This window comes from Hyperolius riggenbachi, chromosome 4 (assembly GCF_040937935.1).
Source record: "Hyperolius riggenbachi isolate aHypRig1 chromosome 4, aHypRig1.pri, whole genome shotgun sequence".
NCBI lineage: Eukaryota > Metazoa > Chordata > Amphibia > Anura > Hyperoliidae > Hyperolius > Hyperolius riggenbachi.
The window spans coordinates 450,987,201-451,002,447 of NC_090649.1; the positions used below are offsets into that span (position 1 = coordinate 450,987,201).

The window sequence follows — 15,247 nt, forward strand, 5'->3', positions numbered from 1 at the left end:
GGGGGGGAGACACGCACACACACATGCATGTGATGAGGGGGGGAGACACGCACACACACATGCATGTGATGAGGGGGGGAGACACGCACACACACATGCATGTGATGAGGGGGGGAGACACGCACACACACACATGCATGTGATGAGGGGGGGAGACACACACACACATGGATGTGATGAGGGGGGGAGACACACACACACATGCATGTGATGAGGGGGGAGACACGCACACACACATGCATGTGATGAGGGGGGGGGGAGACACGCACACACACATGCATGTGATGAGGGGGAAGATGCACACGCATGTGATGAGACACACACACACACACACACACACTGAGGGGGGGGGGGTGAGACTCACACTAAGCATGCACACAAACACACACACGCGTGTGATGAGGGGGGGGGGGAAGACACACACATACTCACACTAAGCATGCAGACACACACACACACACACACACACACACACACACACACACACACACACACACACATGTGCTGGGGGGGAAGACACACACATACTCACACTAAACATGCAGACACACACACACATGTGATGGGGGGGGGGGAAGACACACACACCTGATGGGGGTTGGAAAGACACACACAGTTGTACAGGTGCTGCAGGGGGCTACACTGTTAAAACTTCTTCCGCCCCCTCCCCCTATCCCTCTCCAAAATTTCGTTCATTTGCAAGTATTTGCTACCTGCATATCCAGAGAGCAAGTCTGCTACCCCCATCCTCGCACGCTAGGAGAGTTCCTCCTCCAGCAGGAAGCGTGTTCTTCTCTATTCTATCCGGCGCCGGTTTTCTGCTGTGTTGCCTAGCAACACTAACACACCACAGACGGCCCACGTCTGTCATCTCTTTGATGACAGCGCAGGCAGCAGAGTGTGACGTGTCACTGGGAGGGCGCCGCTGCAGGTCTGATCGACAGAGCGGCGCTGGCCTGGCAATGTTACTAGGAACAGAGCTGGCCAAGACAGTAAATTCAGGAGGGTGGGTTGGTGGGCGGGCAGAGCGGAGAGGAATGTACCGCCATGAGCGCTGCACATCTCCAGCCGCTGTATGGCTGTTTGGCTCTCTGCCTCATCCCGCAGTGCAAGGGGACAGTCTAAGGCAGCTAGTGACCCGCCCCTCGCAAACGACCCGCCCCTAGGCACGTGCCTACAGTGCCTAATGGCAAATCCGGCCCTGTGCGTGTGCCTCCCTCTGTATAGTGTCTCTATTGAGTAGTCCCCGCATCCTCCTCCTCTCCGATCAATAGAGCAGTGAGTCACCGCTGACTCTTCTCTCCTCCACTCATCAAGCTGCGCCCCTGCTTCTCCATTAGCCACTGGGTAAAGTGTTTACCTCATGTGGCCACACCCCTCCTTTAACTCCGCCCCCGCCAGTCAACTCAAGCACTCTGGCGTAGAGATGGGAAGTTCGGATCTTTTCAATGATCCGGATGATTCGAATCGGATCATTGAAGAGATCCGGATCTTTGATCCGAATCTCGGATCATTTTACTACAGGAAGCATTCGGGGTGAAATGAACAGCAGGACAGGTCTGTGGACAGGAGAAGGGGAGGGGGGTGGACACACAGAGAAGGGGAGAAGATGGACAGAGGGCAGGGAGTGGACAGAGAAGGGAGGAGGGACGAGCAGAGAGCAGAAATGTTTGCACGTAATACCCACATTTATGCTTTACATATATTTCACCTATATGTTCATCTGTACACTTTGAAAGAAAAGGTCGCACAGTGAAAGAAAGCATTCCCAGAAGATAAGTGCAGCTGTTTAGTGCCCAGTGCAGGAGGATCATATTGCCTTTCAATCACAGTGTCTGCAAAGTTACTGAGCTGTGCTGAGCCAAAAGCTTCCAATGTGATCACTGTGCAGCACCACGGAACAGCCAGCCTATAATGGGCAGCACGTTATAGCCAGTATGCAGAGCTGGGACAAGGTCCTCCAGCACCCAAGGCTGAGACACCAAAGTGCGCCCCTCCATCCCTCCGCCCCAGCCGTCACACACTGATTGCTACTAGACTATGAGGTGCCCCAGCGCCCCCAACCTCCCCAATACCTTAATCTCTAGTTATCTGACTTGCAGTCACTGCCATGTATCCCCTTTTTCTATTTCTTTCTGCTTCAAACACAATTGGGAATGACAACTGAATGAATTGTGCGCCCCCTCCTACACTGCGCCCTGAGGCTGGAGCCTCTCCAGCCTCTGCCTCGGCCCGGCCCTGCCAGTATGTGTGCTCTACACACATCTGGCAGTGGCACCGATGCCCCCTCTCTCTCATCTACCTGTCTCCCTGCAAGGCTGCCTCCCATCCAACAGAGCGATCCCTGCTTCCAGGACCCCGCTGCCCGCTGAGAGGGGGCGTGTTGCTCCTGGCCCCGCCCCTTTTGTGATCCGAATCGTTCATTTTGATGATTCGGATGATCGACTCATAAAATAGATTCGGATCAAAGATCCGAATCGTTCATGATCCGGACAACACTACTCTGGCGCTGTATTTGAAATGTCTGATGACAGTGACAGTCCCCGTTCCTGTTGTGAGCAGCTTCCCTGTCTGTGTCTGCAGAGTGCAGACTGCAGGTCTGAACCCTTTCATGTAATGGGATGTGCTGTGTGGGGGAGGGGGAGAACGATCAAGAAGGAGAGCTTCTGTGCAGAGAAGGGGGAGGCTGCAGCTGAAGGATGTACCCAGGGAGAAAGGAAACTCCAGTCCCAGGACACACCACATCTTTCTACTCGGTGAGTAAAAGCAGGCTGACAACTGTCTGCTGTACGGGATGGCCAGGCACTCCTCATTAATCACTGGCTATTCAATGATTGTTCCAGTCTGCACTATAATCTGATAAAGCATTATATATAGGGGAAGAGAGACTGGGCATCAGTGTCATCTGTTTAGCAGTATATACTGTGTGCTGCAGTTGTGTTATGCCTTGATGCAATTTGAAAGAAGCTGGGTCCTTGTTATAGGAGCCCAATATGTGAGCATTTTATCCATTCTTGCAACCTGTAATATATTAGTAAAGTATAGCATCTTATTTCACATATACAGATCTGCTGTTTGTTTGGGTGTCATGGTAACGGTCACCAGTCAATGATATTCTTGAGCACTGGGGGGACGCTTAAAGAGAACCAGAGACAATCTAAAGAAAAGATTGTATACATACCTGGGGCTTCCTCCAGCCCCATACGCACGGATCGATCCCACACCGCCGTCCTCCGCTGCCCGCAGCTATGAGAACCGGCTCCCCGCTCTGGCGTCAGTCGGAGCCAGTCTGAGCGTAAGGGAAGTGCGCTGTTTGCATATCTCTGCAGCAGCCGCTGGAGAGATACGTAGAAGGCGCACTTCTCCTGTGTAGCCCAGCTCCGATGACGTCAGTGACGGGAGCTGGTTCTCGTAGTTGCAGGCAAAGGAGGATAGCGGCATGGGAGCGAGCTGTGCATATGGGGCTGGAGGAAGCCCCAGGTATGTATAAAATATTTTCTTTAGATTGCCTCTGGTTCCCTTTAAACCAGACCTGAAAATGTAAAAAAAAAAAGTTTCACTTATCTGGGGCTTCTACCAGCTCCCTGCAGCCATCCTGTGCCACGCAGGTCCCCAACGTTCCTAGCGGTGCAGTTTTGGTTTTGCCAACTTAGAAGTCGACGTCCACTGCGCTTGTGGGGCCCTGGCTGCACAGGTCCTCATTCGCTCCAGTCACTGGAAGCGTCCTCTGTGCGGACAGAGTACGGGAAAATCACTACTGTGCAGGATGCTTCTGGCTGCAGGAGTGAACGAGGACCTGTGCACCCAGGGCAGGAGCAGCGAACGGTGACTCTACAAACCGAAACTGTGCCGCAGTGGGAGAACAGAGGATCATTGAGGACTGGCACGAGACAGGTTCACTTTAAGCAGTTGACCAACAGGATAGCAAGCACTGAGGATTACAGTTTTACATTTGTTTTTCCCATGGTGGAGGGGTTACTTCTGGCTGCAGCTGCTGCTACTACCGTCTTTCCCCTAAAGTAAAACATCCTCTGATTATAAGGCCTAGCTGCAATTTCATGCCTTCTCTGTATATAAGGCATCCTCCGAATATAAGGCCTAGCCCCAAAGCCACACATCCCCAGCCGCAGAACACATATCCCACCCCCCCAGACTGTCTCTTGGCTCCCCTGTTTTAAGTGCCCCCCCCCCCCCTTCCGACCCGTGTTGCCGCTCTGTCCCGCTTGCTTGTCTGGGTCTCTGCTCCCCGTGCATTGTGTCCCCCCTCCCTTCCGACCCCTGTGGCCGCTCTGTCCTGCCCCCTTGTCGGTGTCCCCCGCTCTCCTTGCACGCTAAATGTAATGGCAGCCAGCGTGTCTTACTGTAGCCATGCTGCCCGGAGATCTCTGGCGTCCTCACTTCTCCCTCTAGTAACCGGCGCTTGTGTAGATGACGTCATCTACACAAGCGCCGGTTACTAGAGGGAAGAAGACAGGACGCCAGAGATCTCCGGGCAGCATGGCTACAGTAAGACACGCTGGCTGCCATTACATTTAGCGTGCACGGAGAGCGGGGGACACCGACAAGGGGGCAGGACAGAGCGGCCACAGGGGTCGGAAGGGAGGGGGGACACAATGCACGGGGAGCAGAGACCCAGACAAGCAAGCGGGACAGAGCGGCAACACGGGTCGGAAGGGGGGGGGGGGCACTTAAAACAGGGGAGCAGAGACACAGGCGAACAGAAGGGGACACATCATGCAGTGCCGATCAGGCACTTGTCATGTCATCCTTGCACACAGCAGGTTTATCATCTGTGTGCAGGGATGACATGACAGGTGCCTGATTGGCACTGTGACATTACAATGAGCAGCAAGCAGAGGTGGCCAGCATGGGACATATCATGCAGTGCCAATATAAGACATCCCCTGAAAATAAGCCCTAGCACACTTTTTGGAGCAAAAATTAATATAAGACAGTGTCTTATTTTCGGGGAAACACGGTACCATCTCAAACTGAGGCCAGTTGAAAGTGTTTGTAAACTCCTAGCAGTTCTGTTGTATAGGCAAATCATTAGGTTTAGCTTTTTTTCTGTCTATAGCCAAGTAGCTTAGATTCTAAGCCTTTGGCAGGGTTCTTCCTTATCTCGTAATTCAACATACTCATGTGCTCCTTTTCTATGACTGCTATTACTGGGCCCACCTAACCAGCCCAAAATTGCATGATCACGTATTCTCTACCCTGTTTGCCTTGTATAGCCTTTACTACGTTGTATAACCCTGTTATGTCTGCCATCCTTTTGAATCATTGTATTTATTTATTGCCCAGCACTGCGTAATATGTTGGCACTTTATAAATGCAATTAATTATAATTGTATGGAAAATTAGTTTGTTAAATAGAATACTCTTCATTCTGGACGACTCTGTGCTTTTGAGATTAAAGGATACCCGAGGTGACATGTGACATGAGGAGACAGACATGTGTATGTACAGTGCCTAGCACACAAATATCTATGCTGTGTTCCTTTTCTTCTCTCTCTGCCTGAAAGAGTTAAATATCAGGTATGTAAGTGGCTGACTCAGTCCTGACTCAGACAGGAAGTGACTACAGTGTGACCCTCACTGATAAGAAATTCCAACTATAAAACACTTTCCTAGCAGAGGATGGCTTCTGAGAGCAGGAAGGAGATAAAAGGGTCAATAGTTCATAAATGTTAGCTCTGGTATACTTCAAAGAATGTGTCATTGAGCAAAAACAACAGTTAAAACTTAAAAAAAAGCAGATTTAAACATAAAATAAAACTGTGGAATATTTTAAAAAGTCATTTTTAGGAGAAGGAAGATAGATATTTCATTAGTTTATTTTCGCTTTGAGTGTCTTTTAAAGGATAGCCAAGCTGAAAATGTATATACAATAGGGGTCTATACATACTTAATTTTTAGGGTTATCCACACCAGGATCACTGCCTCCATTGCCTCAGCCATGCTCCATTTACATGCAATCAGTCTTGGACTAGGCCCCCGTCCACAAGTACCGGTAGTTGGTGACCTCTAAACCAGATCACGAAGGCAGTGGCAGCCCTGCCAAAGTGGTGTCCAAGAATAAACTATTCATGCGTAGTTGAAGAATATTTGCTTCAACCCCAGTTCGGGTCTAGACTGGGAATGACTGCAGGGAAACGAAGTCTGGCAGGGGAAAATGGAAGCAGCAATCCTGGTGTGGATATAGGATCCTTTTATTGATGAAATTTCAGCTCTTATATCCTTTAAAGGGAAGGTTCAGGGAAACCTTTAAAAAAATAAAAATCCATATCCACTTACCTGGGGCTTCCTCCAGCCCGTGGCAGGCAGGAGGTGCCCTCGCCGCCGCTCCAGAGGCTTCTGGTCGTCTTCGGTGGCCGACCCGACCTGGCCAGGCCAGCTGCCAGGTCGGGCTCTTCTGCGCTCCAAGGACGGGCTCTTCTGCGTCCCACGCGGGCGCGCTGACGTCATCGGACGTCCTCCGGGCTTTACTGCGCAGGCGCAGTAGTTCTGCGCCTGCGCAGTAAAGCCCGGAGGACGTCCGATGACGTCAGCGCGCCCGCGTGGGACGCAGAAGAGACCGTCCTTGGAGCGCAGAAGAGCCCGACCTAGCAGCCGGCCTGGCCAGGTCGGGTCGCCACCGAAGACGACCGGAAGCCTCTGGAGCGGCGGCAAGGGCACCTCCTGCCTGCCACGGGCTGAAGGAAGCCCCAGGTAAGTGGATATGGATTTTTATTTTTTTAAAGGTTTCCCTGAACCTTCCCTTTAAGGATAAGCCCCATCTACACCATACGATTCTTTGTGCAATTTGATTATGATTCTATTTACGATCCGATTAAATCTGACATGTCCGATCAGGATTCGATTCGATTAATTTCAATTTGCCATTGTTTTGCAATGGCAAATCGAATTGAATCGAATCCCGATTGGACATGTCGGATTTAATTGGATCGTAAATAGAATCATAATCGAATCGCACAAAGAATCGTATCGTGTAGATGTGGCTTGACTGACCACGGGTGATTGCCTGGTGCCCCCTAATGCCCTATCCTCAAGAGGGTTGTAGTTTGGCTGCAAAAAGTAGTGTTGGGAGTGGGCTAGGAGTAGGTTTTGCACCAACTATGGTTACTTAAAGAGAATCTGTATTGTTAAAATCGCACAAAAGTAAACATACCAGTGCGTTAGGGGACATCTTCTATTACCCTCTGTCACAATTTCGCCGCTCCCCGCCGCATTAAAAGTGGTTAAAAACAGTTTTAAAAAGTTTGTTTATAAACAAACAAAATGGCCACCAAAACAGGAAGTAGGTTGATGTACAGTATGTCCACACATAGAAAATACATCCATACACAAGCAGGCTGTATACAGCCTTCCTTTTGAATCTCAAGAGATCATTTGTGTGTTTCTTTCCCCCTGCATCTCTCATGCACTGAAGTTTCAGGCTGCTCTTTTCTTCCTGCAAACAGCTTTGCCCTTGTCTGTAATTCCTCACTATGTGAAAGCCCAGCCAGCTCAGAGGACGATTTATCCAGCTTGTAAAAGATAAGAGAGAAGAGAGAAGCTGCTCTAATCTAAATAACACACAGGCAGTGTGTATATAGGGGCCTGGAAGGGGGAGTTCATAGCAGAACCACAACACTGAAGAACTTGGCAGCCTTCCAGACACAGGCTGACAAGTCTGACAAGAGAGAGATAAGTTGATTTATTACAGAGACTGTGATAGTACAAAGTGCTGCAGTAAGCCAGAACACAATCGAATAGGTTTTGGAACTTGTAGGATGATAAAAAACAGGATGCAATTTTTGTTACGGAGTCTCTTTAAGTCTGGCCACCAAACTGCAGAGAGGGGCGCAGCCCCAATCAGCTGGGGGGGGGGGGGGCACAGGTTTCCTTGCCTGGAGTGACAAAAAGGCTAGAGGCGCCCCTGTGGCTACCTATACTGGGGGCACCTATACCTGGCTACCTATACTGGGGCACCTATACCTGGCTACCTATACTGGGTATACCTGTACCTGGCTACCTATACTGGGACACCTAAGGCTCGTGTCACCACACTAGGGAGAGAGAGCAAACATTGGAAATGCAAATAATTTAAGTGCTTCACAATCATCACACTGTCTGGAAGCTGAGGGGAATCAGTCAAGTATACTCACGTTTGTAGTGACTTGGCTTCCTCTCACTTCCTGTATTATCACCAGTGACAGGAAGTGACCGAGTCACTCTGACAGTAATATTAAAGATCAGGCAAAGGTCAAAAATTGGATGATGGATGGTCAGCAAGATGCTAATAAAATCACAAGGTGATAGAGATTTCATGCAAATGTATGTAGATTGTAAATTGGACTAATCAAATGCAGTATCTGCAGGGTTTGACTGGTCATTATCCAAGCTGAATCAATTTTCATAAAATTAGCATACCGTAACATTTCCATCAAATTGGCATTTTTTTTGCAGTTTTTTTTAGCTTTTATTAAGGTCTGTGCTAGCTCTGGGAAGATTCACCCACTTCCTGTTTTGCCGCCAGCCACAGGAAGTGAGTGAATCAGGCAGAATTCAGAGTGGCTAATGGCAGAATGTGGAACTCTGGGCTCTGTCATTAGAATGCTGCAGCGACGGTAGCGGACATAAAATCCTCGGTGAAATTGTCTTGGGTTTCGCTATTTTTATGGCGTCTTTATTTTCAGATGCAATTAACTCTGCAAAGCGCACCCATTTATAAGACTTAACAGTCATTGAATTGAGCTGTTATCTGCAGTGTGTCGGCAATTGTAAACAAGCAGCGCATTGTCAAGTTTGCAAAAAGGCTTTTTTTTTTTAATGTTTTGTGATGTGCTTCTAGGAGTTGGTTCAGTTTGCAGTTAATTGCTTTTAGCTCCCTATCATTGCTAATGGCTTATTATTTCTGTAGGATTGTTAGTTATGTTGATATTCTGTGTTTTTCCCTTTATTTAAAAGATGGGTTTTGTTGTGATTGATTTTTTTGACCTGTAGTTAACTGCTTTAAGCTTTGTACACGTGCTTAATTAATGTCACCTTTAACAATCATTGATTGATCATTCTATCCATATGTAGGAATATGAGCGCTGTACAGACATGCTTCTGAGCTAAAACTGAGCAGCATGTACTGTTCAATAGAGAGGAGAAGGGGAGGCGGGGGGGGGGGGGGGGGTTGTGTGAAGAACAAAGAGGAGTCCTGATACACAGAGAACAAAAGAAAGCAATGCACTCATTCATTGTTTATCATTTATGCAGACATCAAACCAACAAATGTTGATCTCTCAGCCAGAGATCTCTTTGTACTGTATTTGTAATAAAATGGCATTTTATGTGATTGGATTTAAATTAGCTATAACAAAGAATTTTTTTTTTAGTTTGAAGATTACTGTATGATTGCTGTAATGATTATGCTGCTGTGTATCTTTCAGAGCAGAGAGGACATTCTGAGTTCAGGTCCGTTTAAGGATAGTCCTCCCCAAACCCCCCCCCCCCCTCTCCATGCAGCCCCTACTGCATGCCCCAACAGGTAGTAACTGGACCCCCTCCCCGAGCACCCACCTTAATGTAAAATAAAAATCTAGGCAATAATGGCCGGCTGATCCCCCCCAGTCATGTGCGCATTGTTTAGTGCTGCACAATCAAGCAGGTGGCCGTTATCCCCCCAGTGCGCCGCCAGAATGTCTGGCAGCTTTGATGTGTCTGCTCTCTGTATCTCTTTGATGTGGCTGTGTCTCTCCCCCCACCCCTCCCCGAGTGTCTCTGCAGATGTGTGCGTAGTAAAGCGGCTTCATTTGCTTACCGCCGAGCCGCCGACATTCCTCCGTAACTAATGTCCGTAGAGGTCTCGTCTCTCTGATACTTGCATCACGCAAGGCGCCACTAGAGGGCATCCTAGAGACGAGGCCTCTACGGACCTCAGTTACGGAGGAATGTCGGCGGCTCGGCTGGGGGGGGGATCACTACATACATGGCTCGCATACAAGCCGACCCCCCAACTTTTGGCCCACTTTTTGGGGGTCAAAAATTCAGCTTGTATGCGAGTATATATGGTACCACTTGTTGTTTTCCCAATTTGTACAGCACCATGGAATATGTTGACACTTTGTAAATCAATAATAATAATAATTCTCGCCCAAGACTGATTGTTTCAGTCAAGATTTCTCCAGCGTGTGGCTGAAGATTTAGGCATTAGCTATATCCTTGAAGGTACCGCTACAGGGGTGTGGAGGAGAAAGGGGGAGGTGGGGTAATCTTTGTTACCCTGCTTCCCCCCAATACAGGCTCCCAAGCCCCTCCAAAGCAGCAGTTGTGGCCACATGTGTTATGTGTGTGGAGAGTCATGGCGGACACACTATAATTAGGGGTCATCGTGCCCACTTTTGGGTGGGGAGAGTCATGGAGTACACAGTGTAATAAGAGGGTCATCATTGCCGTACTTGTCCAGGGTGGGGAGAGTCATGGTGACCACACTTGTTATGGGTGGGGAGAGTCAAGTTGGACACACTGTAATGAGGGGTCATGGTTGACATACTTGTTATAGGTGGGAAGAGTCATGGTGGACACACTGTAATAAGAGGGTCATCATTGCCGTACTTGTTCTGGGTGGGGAGAGTCATGGTGACCACACTTGTTATGGGTGGGGAGAGTCAAGTTGGACACACTGTAATGAGGGGTCATGGTTGACATACTTGTTGTAGGTGGGAAGAGTCATGGTGGATGCACTGTAATGAGGGGTCAGGGTGACCTTACTTATTATGGGTGGGGAGAACCATGGTGGATGTCCTGTAATGAGGGGTCATGGTGGACATACTTGTAATGGGTAGGGAGAATCATGTTGGACACACTGTAATGAGGGGTCAGGGTGACCTTCCTTGTTATGGGTGGGGAGAGTCATGGTGGATGTCTTGTAATGAAGAGTCATGGTGGACATACTTGTTATGGGTGGGGAGAGTCATGGTGAATTGCGTAATCACCTAATTATGATCCATATTTGCATTGATGCACAAAATTAATTATAATTTGAACATTTACAAAATAGGTTGAATGTTTTATTGCCTAATAAGTGTCCCAGAGTTAGAAAAAAGGTCAATAGTTCATGTATTTTTATATCTATATCTATAGTTGTATTCTGCCAGGAAAACTTTTATAGCTGTAATTTGCTTATTATCAGTGATGTTAACTATATTCCCGACAAAGTACTGACAAGACAGAAGCGGTCACTTTCATGCCTAGAAATTAACTCTTTCAGGCACAAAAAAAAAAACACAAAAAAACCCCCCCACAATTAAAACAGCCTGTTACACTTTAAAATGTCCCTGCTGAAGGGCCATGTAACCTAAAAGATATACAATGTGAATGTGACATTTTTATATTCCAAATGTCATTACAATGGATTTTATAAAGCATCTTTTAAATATTTTTAAAAAGTTTATCTGCTAAATCGGATAACTCTCAGCTTCAGGGACTGACACAGAAGTGCTACTGGGAATAGTTTAAAACTTTAACAGCTTTGTCAATAGAAACAATAGAAAACTTTGCAATTATTTGCTTAGTTGGCATTTCAGTTTTCTTTTGAAGGCGTACCTGGACAGGAATGGCACCAGTGACACTCTTTAGGCTATAAAAGTGACATTGTTTAGGTCTCAGACTTCCTAATGCTTCCAAAGTTGACATCTCCAAACCCAGTGAGACCTTGAAAATCTGCCGATGTCCACAAATAACATGGCACTCCAAAATTAAGGTCAATATATTTCAGAGACACATAAAGAAAACACAGCAAATGGGTTTGCTAAAAATAAAAGTTCTTACCTTCTTGTCTTGGTACAGAAAGGGTAAAGCACATTTTTTGTACATGTTCTTGCTTATTGCTTACTTTAATATCCAGAACAGACTCATGAAAAGAAGAGGAAAAATACTTTTTTTCCCCTTAAATGTTATCAGTGTTTTTGTAAACACGTAACAAAGATATGCATACTTTACCTGTAGATAAGAACTTCATCATCTGAGCAATTGTACTGAAGTTGGTACATTTTAACTTTTGGGGCTGACTTGCTTACTGACCACTTAACCAAGGCGGTGGTAGTTGTCACTTCCGACACTACAACAGCCTTCTCTGGTTGAGTCTTTACTTCTCCTCTGTTGGATTTGCTAGAGCTGGTGATGTCAGAAAGCCTTGATTTAGGTGGAGCCGTCCGACCCGTGCCGTTGCTGAGATGTGGCAACTGGACAATGGACAACTCAATAGGGGCCGTCAACTCACCAGCAGCATTGGCTGCTATGCAGGTAAAGGTTCCATAATCCTTTGATGTGGTTATTAAAATATCTAGCGTGCCATTGTCATAGATTGCTGTCCTTGAGGAATTACCAATCAGGCGACCATCAGGAGCAACCCAATGGATGACTGGAGCAGGATCCCCAATGGCTTTACATTTCAGAGAGGCAGTTTGTCCCTCAAGGACAAGCAACTTCTGAGTGTGCTGTGTAATCAGTGGTGGTTCACAAATAAATTCCTCTTCTCTAACATACCAAAAATACCTTCCCTTTAAAGCAGGGGGTGAAGCACATGTCTCCATATCATCTTCTCTCTCGAGTCTCCGTAGCCACAGTAGTTCACAATTACAGTGGAGTGGGTTCCCACCAAAACTCAGGGATAAGGGAGGAAAAAAAGGTGTTGCAGAAGTCGTTGATTGTTGAGATCTTCCAAATATGGGATCAGGAGGTAGTTTTTGTAGCCTGTTCGAAGTAAGATCTAGCCTGGCCAATTTATACAGGTCCTGAAATGTGCCCTCTGTAATGTAAGATAAAAGATTGTGGTCCAGACTTAGTTGATGCAGATTGATCATCCTTCTTATGGCATCCCAAGGCATACTTCTGAGATTATTGTAGGAAAGGTCAAGGTCTTCCAGTGTTTGTAAAATATCTTCAAAAGCATCCTCCGAGATACTGCTCAGTTGGTTATTGTTCATAATCAGGTGCTGGAGATTGATTAGCCCCCTGAAAATGTCATCTCCAACGTTAGATAACCTGTTAGCATCCAAATGCAAAGACCGAAGGCTCTCCAGGTCCAAAAAGGAAAATGGTTGGATATAACTGATGGTGTTTCTAGACAAAGTCAAGTCAACAAGACCAGTCATGTTGGCAAAGTCTTGCCGATGGATACTTATAATAAAATTGCCCCCGAGTCGAAGTTCAACTGTCCTTCGGTCAATGTCTAGTGGTACAAAAAGTAGACCTTTTGAAGGACACAAAGTTCCAAGAGATTCGGACAAGTTTTGACAGACACAATATTTCGGACATGAGTTGACCATAACTGCCATTCCAAACACCAGAAGACTGCAAAGGATTTTTTCCATTGTAAGTCAGACAGAGATACCTGCAAAGAGAAATAACAGTTTTACCACCATGAAGTAAATGACTTTGTTATCATTCATACATATGCACTTAATTATACAAGTTACAGAGAGTGACTTTTTATTCCTGAGTGGGGTCGAGTCTAATCTCCCCACCTGTCTTTACAGTGGTTGCCTGGATATTAACCCTGGTTTGTGAGTATATTTGTATTAGATTTTTTATCATATTCATCTTGTTGCCAGTACATACTGCACCATACTGGGCCCTCATTGTCTTTTCTTTGTGTCTTCTTTTTCTGTGTTTACTTACTTTATACATTTTGTGCGTAGGCGTTATCTATGATTTACTGTTGCGTGCTGGCCAGACAGGCTTTCCAGAAAAACAATGTCTCCCCTAAGAATTTTCACTGTTTACGTTACTATATACAAATATCAAAATAATAAACAAATCCGCCAATGTAACCTTTGAACTCTTACATGGGGGAGAGATAGCGTACTAATCTACAAAACGCGTTGGCCTTAATAACTCAATAAGTATTTATGGATGATTACCTAAAGTAACCTCATTAGAGATGCAAGTTTTTCACTTGGCTTCCCTTTTATATCCTTATTTTATACATTTAAGTGCCTCGTTTCATCTGATTTGTATACTTGTGCGTAGGTGTTATTTATGATTTACCTTCACTTTAATGTCAAACAGGGAACCCAACAACACAATGTGACTACTAAGAAGAGTCTTCAGGGTGAGTACACTATACTCTATACAAATAGGACGCCGACGTGTTTAGAAACCCTCCAATGTTACCTTGAACGTTTATACGCGTGACAGAAAACAGAGGGATGCTCGGAAAACGATTGTGGTGATCTGTATTTAATGAAAAACAATGCAGCATGTGGAGGTGGAAAGAAACGTTGTTTCACAACAGATACAGCAAAACATGTCGAAATGGAACCAGGGATGTTAAAGTCAAGAAGCCCTACAACAGAGTGAATGAAAAATACGATTTTTTTTCACATCAGTTCAAGAGCCGTTCAACAGATATCTACCAAGGTCGAAGCAAACCTGAAGTGAAAAACAACAACAACGTATGATATAATAAATTGTATGTATAGTATGGATAATGAATGGAACATTAGTAACAAAGAAAGAGTAATTTTATTCTCAGTAATATAGTTTACATCATTTTGTCATATTTGCAGTTTAGAAACCACACTCTTTATTTTAAGCTATAGAACAAAGTAGAAATAATGACACTTTGATTTGAACTTATCTCAAGCTGTCTCTCACTGTTTCTTGTCTGTTTAAGCGTTTCAGAAAACAGAACTGCATTCGACCTTCGACCCAGTGGGTCCAATAGCTCAGAGAAGCTCTTTTGCATAGATAACAAATCAAGTTTTTTTTTTAAACTCTTCCTGTACTGGAAAACAACAAGACTTTTTCTTTGCTACTAATGTTATATTCCTTAGCTGTACTATACATACATTTCATTATCTCATAAGTTTTTTTTCGCTGTTATTTTACATCAGTCCCTAATAGCTTCCTGATTTATAATAACAATTTTAATGCAGTGTTTGGTCCATAGAAGAGATATGTGTTTCATCTTCGCTGTTTCAATGCTGTATACAATAAACTCCAGATCATTATACCACTGTGCTCTGGGAACATCTCCATTCCACCTCTACCCTTTACTCCTTGCAACCTGTAATTTCTTTTTCTGTGTGAAGGCTGTAGTTGCATATCTGTGATCTACACTCAGGTCTGGACAATGGTCTATGCATAGCACTTCCTGTTGCTCTTTGTGCACAGGAAGTGGGAGGAGCATCACAAGAATAGTAAAGACAACACAGAGCAATGGTCAGAGCCAGTCTATGGATGGGTAGAAATTATGTAAGTAATACTCAGA

General features: G+C 45.8%; 1 protein-coding gene across 9 annotated transcripts in view; it reads right to left on the bottom strand.

Annotated features, from left to right (window-relative positions):
• LRFN2 (leucine rich repeat and fibronectin type III domain containing 2) overlaps positions 1–15,247 on the bottom strand; it is a 685,481-nt gene that overhangs the window by 131,270 nt on the left and 538,964 nt on the right. For all 9 annotated transcript variants that reach the window (XM_068232730.1, XM_068232724.1, XM_068232729.1 and 6 more), the window contains one exon: positions 11,974–13,366. In XM_068232730.1, the coding sequence (XP_068088831.1) occupies positions 11,974–13,346 (1,373 nt within the window). In that variant the 5' untranslated portion in view covers positions 13,347–13,366. The remainder of the gene's footprint in view (positions 1–11,973; positions 13,367–15,247) is intronic.